This window comes from Ruditapes philippinarum, unplaced genomic scaffold, assembly GCF_026571515.1.
Source record: "Ruditapes philippinarum isolate M1 unplaced genomic scaffold, ASM2657151v2 ctg1060_1_1_1_1, whole genome shotgun sequence".
Lineage (NCBI taxonomy): Eukaryota > Metazoa > Mollusca > Bivalvia > Venerida > Veneridae > Ruditapes > Ruditapes philippinarum.
The window spans coordinates 75,603-86,471 of NW_026866038.1; the positions used below are offsets into that span (position 1 = coordinate 75,603).

Genomic DNA, 10,869 nt, shown 5'->3' on the forward strand with positions numbered 1-10,869 from the left:
TGCCTAAAGATTTTAAAGAAACGATAAATAGTTAGATCTACTTAACCCCTTTAATCTCATAAGTAACGCGATGATTATCTATCTCTTGTTACAAGATATTTGATACTATAATCAAATTATTATAGTTATAACTTGTAAAGAACTTCACATTTTTTTCTCTTATGATGTCATTTCTTATATTACGTCATACATGATATCACTTGACTTTCCTTCCCACGAAAATCTAGTCTTATCACTTGGCCAAGACAATAACAAACTATATTAGATTCTATTTTATTTTATTACCGATTTTAGAATAAAGGAGAGTGAATTACACACTTGTTTCAACATAGTTAACAGTATAGAATCATGCTGTCGCAAACATTGTGTAGAACAGTCATATTGTCATGTTGCCAGATACAAAATAACTACAAAATACAAAATTTTATATATAACACATTAAGAAAATTAATAAGTTTAATTTCATGTAGGAATGAAAATACCACATGTACTTTCCATATAGTTATTATATATACAAAGTAGTCAAGTGTTTTATTATTTTTAACATATTTTATCAGGACCACTTACGTGACTGTTAAATACCACGTGACTGTGACCGTGCAAATAGTTAAATATTTATATGAAAAAATGTCAATCAGTTTGTTCATTGGTTACATTTCTACTCTCATTCATCTTATAGTGCTGGATATAAATAAAAGACATGCTGCTTACATATTTAATGAATTGCAATTCTGAATTGTATAATACAATAATGAATAAATGTATAACTCTGAATATATTAAAATTTTCTCCTTGATTGTCGCAAAAGAACTTCAAATTGTCTGTGAAACAACACGCAGAGAAAAAATCTATGCTAAGATATAGAAATGCCTCCAACAGATCGCTATTACATTATTTAAAGTCGTATTCTTTAATGAAGTTGCGTTCTTTTGATTGACGATGTTCACTGATAAACAATTTCCGCTGATCTTCACAAATTAAAAGAGAACATGGCTCCAGCACGTTTTGCAAATGGAGATGTCTAAGTTCTCTTGAATCAGGTACAATTACCAAGATCTTGTCACTTCTTTCTGGATCACAAACAGCAACATTTCCGCAGTTGGTGAATGTTAGGCCATGTGGATATTCCATCTCCTTAGTCTTAATTGTAGTTTTCAGATGCCCTGTCAGTGTAAATTCATGCACGGCATTGTTCTTCCAGTCAGACATGTACATACTCTCATTATCGTTACTCAGAGATACATATAGTGGCTCAGCCAATATGCTTGTATCACTGACTTGATGAAGAATATAATATATCCATGTCTATCACCTGAACAGCAGGACAAAAACCAACAAAAGTTACTGCCATTATACCGTTGTGATGATCTATTCCATAACATCCATGTTTGACTCGCAGACTGTTACTTACAGACAATCCATTTTGTGTATTTATCAACATGATTTTGCCCTCAGCAGGTAAAGTTGTTGCAGCAGACGAGGAATTTATTGTAGTGACGTCAGCTGGCCTACTCGACGTTTTCAATGTTGATGTAATTTTACCCTCTTTATGGTTTAATACTTTTAATGATACATTATAGCTATCTGCGAATAGAATTTCAGTTTCAGACATGATTGACATTCCCGATATATAACAATCTTTTTTTGCGTTGGTATGTACGTCGATTTTCCTCACAAAACGTGTCTCATTGTCAATGATTCTTTTTGTGCATCGTCCCGAGAATTTCTTCACTTGTCTATCAAGATTGCCAAGGCATATGTTATGCATTTTCACATCCTTCAATTCTTTAGCAGGAGTATATTTTAAAGTGTTTATTTGACTTTTAGATGAAATTTCCCTATTGATTTCATAGCATCTTCGCAGTTTCTTTAGTATTTGTTTTGATGTAACAAATAAGTTATTGATATTGTCTTTACACTGTTCTTGTTTATTTTGAAATTGTTCGATTTCATCGTTCAAAGCCTCGCATCGACCCTGAAGCTTTTGCTGTTTAGCGATATCGCTTGCACTGATCTTTTCAACTTCTTGTATAAGGTCTATTTCTACCCTGTCAAGATAATTGTTCATCTCTTTACGAAACGTCTTTATTTCCTTCAATATTGTTATCTTTATCTCATCGGCTGTTACCAGACTGCATTTTATTTCTTGTTTACAAGAATCCAGGTTTTTCATAAGGTGATCAATACTGTGTTTGAGTTGAACAAGTTCATCACCGTTGTCATAGTTACAAGACACGTCTGAAACTAGTTGAACCTTGCAGGAAGTATGTTCAAGTACCGTACAATCTCCACACCCAACACTATTGTGATCCTGACAATAAATCTTTACTATTTCGGTTTTGTGAACATCACATAGTTCAGTGCACGGATCACTTTGAGAAGACAGGACTGTCAGCATTTCATCTTTAGATTTGATCACGTGATTCTTTGTCCCCGCCAACTTCCTGTGTGCCTTTATACAAGATGAACATATAAACTCATTACAGTTTTCACAGTAACCCTCTGCTTGTACAATATCACCGTCACCTTTGCATGGCTGACATGATCTTATAATATCTGAAGATCCTTTACGTCCTGAAACTTCCATTTTGTCTATACACTTAGTTTTTCATAAACATATTTCACCTAACAAAGAAGATTTGTCAACTATATAGTTTCCAAAAGTCATATAATCAAGGAAATAAAATTAATGTAGGTTAAGTGAAGGAAGTTAAATCTTCATATTCATTTTCAAACTGATATGTGAAAACGTGTATCCCACAATTAACTACAATAAGTTTAAAAACAATATACTTTTGAACAGTGTAAAAGGACCAAATGCCTGTAGAGAACGTAATTGAAACTAAGCTTGTACGTTGTGTTGTAAATTATCTGTAAAATCTTCAAAAAGATAACATCCGAGAGCAATGAAAACAAAGCTAACATAAAACAAAGTTTCTGTATATATTGCTTGTGAAGAAATATTTTAACGTCGGACACCCCTAATAGGCACTATAAGAAACTGTAAAATTCACTACATAGGACACCTGTATGCAGAATTTAAACAAAATTTACCGTATGGTTTATGAGTAATGGACATTTTTCTGAACTAAAACCTTGCTATTAGAACGGCTCTTTTTCAAAAATAAGGAAACTCTAGATAATCTATAATATCATCATCATGAAAAATGTTTTACTATTGATCATTGTTAAGAAAAAAAGCATACATGTTACAAACCACACGAGCAAAATGATTGTTGCTACACAAAATGTTTTAATGTGTATAAAAATGTTATAATAAAAATCAGACACTTTTTGCATTCCATAAGGAATCTGAGAGAAACATAAATAATATTTAAATAAAAAAAATAAATGAAAGAAAAGTTGTCCATTCTAGGGTATGAACCTATGTTCCTCACTTTTAATGCAGTTGACAGTAATTCTAGCCTATTTAGATACCCTTCAAAGCGGAGGTTATGCATTACTACTATTAATTTTACAGCTCTACTAATGCACTTTATATATTTTAAAAGTAAAAAGTATTTTTAATGAGTTTTACTTACACAAACGGGTAAATATTTTGTTATATGGCGTAATCTTCTTATATTTTATGTAATATAATCATTATACGTTATTCGTTAATAACACACATGTCAGATGACATCGGTTCCTGATTATGCATTTAAAAAAGAATACGGCGTACAAATGTGTGCACAAACATTAAAACTAGTATACCATTAAACATGTACATGAATCTCACATTTGCTGCCACTCGTCCAAGATTTGGAATTCGTTGACATATCAACAAATTGTATACTACTTATTTACATGTGGGATTTTATATATTTACAATGCACCGACAAGATTTTGATATTTATAATAAAATAAGAAAGCGTGTCGTAAGATCAAACTTCTGTCTGACGTAAGACCTGTATGTTTATTTCCTCTAATAAACAAAAGCCACCAACAGCAACCAATAGCGGTATAAGTAGATAAATACAATAATGATTTTCACATTCCTATATTTTTGCAATAAGTTAATACAGGAAGTTTTTATATTTCATGCTCATCGGTCTGATAAAATAACTTCGTTCCAGAAGCTCCCTGGTGTAAAGTACCATTACAACAGGACGTAATTTAATTCCCGTTCGGAATTTAAAACAGGGAAGCGAACAAATATATATGTATTAGGTATACATGGTCACATACAAGAAAAATAAATACGAAAAGGTATATAGTATCTTTATAAAGTGGTTATTTTTCCATAAACACGTTATTGTATAGGACTGATTACTTCCCTAATTTAGATATTTGGGCATTTAGATAATTAAAGATTTAATTAATTTTGCGACTGAAATTACAAATGTTTAGTTGTAAATTAGATTACAATATCAAATTTACAAATATATCTATTAGGCAAACAAACGTGATTTTAATAGACAAACTGATTTGTAACACATTTGTTTTTTTGTATATGTACGGACATTTAGACGCACGTTTAACTTACTTCCCAACAATTATTCAAAACACTCCACAACAACTCTCAAATAACAATTTTCCTTGATAATTAAGGAAAACGTAATTTTGATCTGATGTTTTTAATTCAGTTTTTTTTGTGTGTGCAAAAATATCGAAACATTAGCTATTACAAGTATACTAAGACAACATATAACAAATTGCATAACTAAGAAGTATGTAAATGTCTCGTTTATTCTGTTTATTTTTGTGTTTCATGCAACAATCATCTTCGTATATCTGTGTGATATCAACTATGAATAATTGTTTGCATTTTCTTTCTATCTCGTACACAAGCTATTGACATTGCATAACGCTGTTTTATGATGAATAAATTTAAGTTTTGTTGACATTTTATAGCCACTAGTTTTTATCATGTATTTTTTTCAGTGCCTTAAGATTTAAAAAATGATAACAGTTACTTAACCATTTTATCTGATAGTTAGCGCGATGGCTATATATCTCCTGTTGCAAAGGCAATCTGAGTAAGATATTTGAAACTATTATAATTTTAAGACATTTATTTCTGTTTTGATGTCATTATTGATGTAGATAAGGTCAATTTACTGCCTATCTGTATACTCATCCTATATTTACACACACAGATGTAATCACTGTAGTGAATTACTAACTGTACATTCTCATTCATTCAGACATAATCACATGACATCCTTTTATTCATCATTAGACTTATGGGTAATGTCTTGGTCTTGTTGTGAGTTACTATGCTCAGTGAACTGTCTCTTGTTATGTCCTGTGTTGTTAAGTGATGTCCAATAAATATCTTGTATATTTGTTAAGTGAGAATGTGATTGGATGTGAGTGATTTCATATCATTTTATGCATGGGCAATTAACAATTAATTCTAAGGCAGAAATCATTTTCAAACTTTGCATTATAAAGGTTATTTCAGTAGTTCTTCATAGAACAGTTTAAATACTGTATTTATCTAAATCAACTTACTTTTGGTTTTTATCGAACAGATTTGCTATTATTTTATATAATAGAGGTCAGCCAGTTGCACCTGGTAAGATATGTTTTACTTTAAATAACTTAAAAGAAATGTATTGAAATGTATGAATTAAAAAAGTTGGAAATGTTTGAAATATGAAATGTTGAAATGATATTGATATTGAATTTTTATTTTAATTTGTCTTTTGTATTTCATGTATTCATAATTGTTTATTTATTTTATTTTGTGAGTTGAGGCAGATATAAGTTTAACTTATACATTCACATTAAGGTGCAATTTTTTATGCTGCATTTTTATGTTGCAATTCAGCATTTTATTTTTTTACAATACACCTTCCTTGATCATTTATTTTACATCCCACATCATCGCTTAAATTCAGGCAAAATAATGACAAAAATATTAAAATGATCTTATGTACTTAAATCCAGCTAAAAATACTTTTCTCGATGTTTCAGCATTAATTTCTGTTTAAATTCTATATATTTTGGGTTTGAAGCGTAAATATGTCTATATATGTTGAACAAAATTTAGACGCCAATAGAATCACCAAATAGTTTTAAAACAAGTCAGGTGACATGAACAAACCATTGAAGTTACAATGACAGATATTGTGGATATTGTATGATTGAAGCAAGCCTAAGTCATTCGTTTCCAGAGTTCACTTTGACAACTATTGTGAAATGCTAGGCCTCTAACCTGACCCACGCGGGTCAAGTTAGGAAACCACCATTTTATTCTTTAAATGGAGAAAAGTTTTGTTCCTTTGACTGTCTAATATATTTGTTTTGATGTCATTTACAGAATAATGAATGAAAAAGTAAAAACTAAGAAATGAAAATTTTGCCTGTGTCTCCCTTTAAAGATGGAAAAAGTCTCAAAGGATGAAACTGTAGGTGCCACAGGTGAGACAAAAACTTCTCTTTCAGAAGAAGATATGCTGAAAATACTCTCCTAACCCCTATTAAGATTGGTGAAAATGGAGGTACAAAACCCAAAGTTCCACCCCCTGTTACCAGCCCTTTGCTTGTTCCACCGGACACACCTAGTCATTTTTCTTTCACTTCTCCAAGCACTCCTGCCATTGTTTCAAAGCCACGAAAGATTCCACCTTTTTCTGGTGATGAACCCTTGGCTAAGGGTGAGATCTCCTTTTATGAATGGCGTCATGAGGTACGTTGCCTTATGAGAGACTCTTATATTCCTAGACTCCAGATATAACAAGCCATAAGGACTTCCCTTAGAGGCACAGAGAGGCGACTTGTAGTTTCTTTGGGTGATTCTGTATCTATTGATTCTATTTTTCAGAAACTTGAGTTTAACTTTGGTGAACCTGCTCGTCAAGGAAGTACTATGCGGGAATTCTTTAATTGTTCTCAACGTCCAGATGAGTCTGTGACTTTTTTGGTTGTAGGTTAGATATAACCCTTGAACAAGCTTTTGAAGGCGGACATATACCCAGATCAGGCCGTAATGAATTACTTTGTGAACGGTTATGGTCAACTAACATTCGTCATAAATTAGACACTGCTGTAAACTATGACCATTTTCTCCGAGATGTTATTGGCAAACTGAAAAGGAACTTTCTTTAACTAACAATACCAAGGTGAAAGCTCATGCCAATTTACAAACTTCCACTTTTGATGTTAAGAGTAAAATGGAAGACCTAGAAAAGAGGTTTAATACCAAGATTAGCAACATCCAATCAGCATGTGATAAGAAATTCAATACTATTATTGAACGTCTAGACTCTATGTCAACTTCTAACAGAGGAGGGAAATTCTCAAGGCCATCATAATTCCCTGAATAGAATAGTTTGAGATTCAAATATTGCCCCTATTGTTTTTCATCATGTAAATACTTATGGTCTTATTGATACAGATTCAATGGTTTCAACTGCGTCAAATTCATTTGATCAAGCATTGCCAAATAAGCCAATATTGTTAAACCTTGCAAATTTTGGCGTCGACCTGAATGTTTCTTTTGCCAATGGTAACCGGTTGAATATTTTTGGCTACATAGAAGTTTCCATTGCCATTCCGGAGCTCAATATTAAATTGCCAGTTCCAGTTTTAGTGGTACCAGAAATACAGGCATCTGTAACATGTCCTGTTATTCTAGGCACAAACGTTTTAAGGTACTGCAAAGCAGCTGTCTATAGTCAACCATCCAATGTTATTCCAAGTACATGGGTAATGGCTTTTAATTTTCTTGTCACTGACCAAGTACCTGTGAGATCAACTAATGATCATCCGGTGCAGATTGCTCCTTTTGAATCTGTTACTGTTCATGGCAATGCTAGAGACCTTATTAATAAACACAATGCTCAGAAAGTAATCTGTTTGTATAATATGCCATCTCAACCTGTTACTATTCAACCAAGATCTAATTTATGCGTTGTCAATGAAGTCAAGGTCGTTGACAGTGTTGCTTCTCATTCTTCTTCTTCATCTTCTTCTGAGCCTTCCTCGGACAATTTGTTTGCTGAACTTGGAATCAAAATTGACAAAAGCGCTATTTCGCCGCAACAAATATTTAGGCTTCAACAAGTTCTTGGCAAATAGAGTCATGTCTTTTCTAGAGAACCAACTGACATAGGGCATTGCAACTTAGTCCGTCATAAAAATTTTTTAAATTACTATAGCCCATTCAAACAACCATATAGAAAAATCCCTCCGGGAATGTATGAAGGGGGCAATCAAGGAAAGCGACAGCACCTTTTCATCAAATATAGTTTTAGTAAGGAAAAAGGATGGAACTCTTAGATTTTGTTTGGATTTTCGTATGTTAAATTCTCGGACTCGCAAGGATGCATACCAGTTACCTACGTTCGAAGACCAAGTTGATCTCCTTGTTGGTTCTAGGTTCTACTCTAAGCTTAACCTTCGCTCAGGTTATTGGAATATTGATATGGACGAGGAATCTAAACAGTATACAGGTTTTCCGTCGGTAATCTAGGGTTTTATGAATGTCAACGTATGCAATTCGGACTTGTTAACTCTGGCGCCACTTTTCAGCGTGTTATGGAAAAATCTTTGGGAGACCTTTTACTTAGAGAATGCTTAATTTTAATTGACGATATTTGATATTTTCTCGTACATTTGAAGATCATTTGAATCGCCTAGAAAATGTATTTCGCAGACTTTCATATCATGGCTTAAAACTTAAAGGCTCCAAGTGTGAATTCTTGAAGAAGTCTGTGACATATCTTGGCCATGTAATCTCTGATACAGATCCTGAAAAAAGATTAGTGCTATTATGAATTGGCCAATTCCTACCAATTTATCTCAATTTCGCTCTTTTCTCGGAACTGCAGGATTCTATCGCAGATTCATCAAAAAGCATTCTAAAATTGCCCATATCCTTTGAATAAGTTACTTGATGGCCATGGCACAACCAAATCTAAATCAAAGATTAAAGGTAAAAAGAGTAAATCACCAGGTTCTTGGACATGGAGTGTTGATCAACAATCAGCATTTGATACTCTTAAAGAAAAGCTATCTTCACCTCCTGCCTTAGCTTTTGCAGACTTTTCCAAACCTTTCATAGTTCATATAGATGCATGTTCTACTGGTCTAGGTGCAGTTTTACTTCAGCAGCAAGATGATGATTCAGAGCGTGTTATAGCTTACGTTAATCGTAGTTTAAGACCCAGTGAACGGAACTATCCAGCCCACAAGCTTGAGTTCATGGCACTTAAATGGGCTGTAACAATCAAGTACCATAATTATCTATATGGCAACAAATTTGCATTCATGACAGACAACAATCCCTTTACTTATGTAATGACTACTGCAAAACTTGATGCGACAAGGCCACAGATGGGTCACTGCTCTATATTCATATGATTTTGATTTAATTTATAAATCAGGTCATTTAAATGGTGGCTGTGATGGTTTAAGTCGCAAACCTCATATGTTTGCTGATAGCATTAAAGCCCTCTGTCTTGATGCGGTTGTTTTTTCTTTAACTTCAGACCGTTTGTAAGGTTCTGAAGCCCCAAGCTTTGAGGATTTTACTATGCCTCCTCATTCCACTGTTATAACATTTGAACCTGTAAATTGGGCCTTCGAGCAGTCTAAAGACCTAAATATTTCAAAAGTTATTTCTATTTTGCAGTACGGTTCTCCCAAAAGGGGAGGAATATACCCAAAATGGCAAAATCGTTACTTTGTGATATGTGACGTTTGATTACTTGTATTGAAATAGGTGTTCTCTACTGTACTGCAACAGTAGATGGTGAGCCCGTCAGACAATTGATTTTGCCTGCTTCTCATCAGACCATTGCCTTTCAAGGTGTCTATGACCAGTTTGGTCATGCAGGGCATGAGAAATCTCTTTGGCTTGCTCGACAACGTTTCTATTGGCCAGGGATGGAAGTTGATTTCAAGAGAATGATTAACTTATGCAAGTCTTGTGTCTGTGGGAAAACTCCTCAAAATTCAGCGGCTGAACTCGTACCCATTCAAACTTCAAGGCCAATGCAACTTGTTTGCATGGACTTTCTCAAGTTAGAGAAGTGCATAAGTGGGTACGAGGATGTCTTAGTCATAACAGATCATTTTACTCGTTACGCTAATGCTATCCCCTGCCGAAACCAGAAAGCCACAACCACGGCGCGAGCCTTGTATGAGCATTTCATCATTCACTATTCCTTCCCAGAGCAGCTTCATTCTGACCAGGGTCGTAATTTCGAGAGCAAGGTGATAAAAGAGCAAGCCAATGTCAGGAAAACAGGGACAACACCATTTCACACAATGGGTAATCCATCTGCAGAACGCTTCAATAGAACCCTTAATCGCATGCTACGTACCCTGACAGATGACCACAAAACAAGTTGGGCTGATTATGTTCTTCCTCTCTGCCAAGCATACAATGCTACTCCTGAACTGGATTCTCACCCTACTTCTTGATGTTTGGCTGGCACCCACGCCTCTCAGTAAACGCATATGTAGGCACAGCTCCTGGAAATGGGTCTGGTGTAAGCCATGCCTCATATGTTTCCAGAATCCAAGACCGTCTGAGATATGCCATGTCAACTTAAATTTCTTTTCATTAAACATTGACTGATCATTTCCATAGTCAATCAAATGCATAAAGTTTCTTCCTTTTATTTTATATCAATAAAAGGGAAACAACTCAAATACCCCATTGACAAATTATATCTATTGTTAACTCCCTTGATTTTAACATCTCTAGTATACATTTACATTGATATAATTAAAAGTTTATGTGTGATTATTTTATTTTCAACATTAAGGAAATGGCGGTGCCATTTAAATCTAGTTGGGAGTGTGTAGATAAGGTCAATTTACTGCCTATCTGTATACTCATCCTATATTTACGCACACAGTTGTAATCACTGTAGTGAATAACTAACTGTACACTGTACATTCTCGTTCATT

General features: G+C 33.9%; 2 protein-coding genes across 2 annotated transcripts; one reads left to right on the plus strand and one right to left on the minus strand.

Moving 5' to 3' along the window:
- Positions 1-1,270: 1,270 nt before the first annotated feature.
- On the minus strand, positions 1,271-2,587 carry LOC132731088 (transcription intermediary factor 1-beta-like). The gene has a single exon (XM_060717199.1). The coding sequence runs from the start codon at positions 2,585-2,587 to the stop codon at positions 1,271-1,273; it is 1,317 nt and encodes a 438-aa protein (XP_060573182.1).
- Positions 2,588-8,149: 5,562 nt separating this feature from the next.
- Positions 8,150-10,377, plus strand: LOC132731091 (uncharacterized). The gene is made up of 3 exons (XM_060717204.1): positions 8,150-8,413; positions 8,839-9,171; positions 9,745-10,377. The coding sequence occupies exons 1-3, from the start codon at positions 8,150-8,152 to the stop codon at positions 10,375-10,377; spliced, it is 1,230 nt and encodes a 409-aa protein (XP_060573187.1).
- Positions 10,378-10,869: the final 492 nt, after the last annotated feature.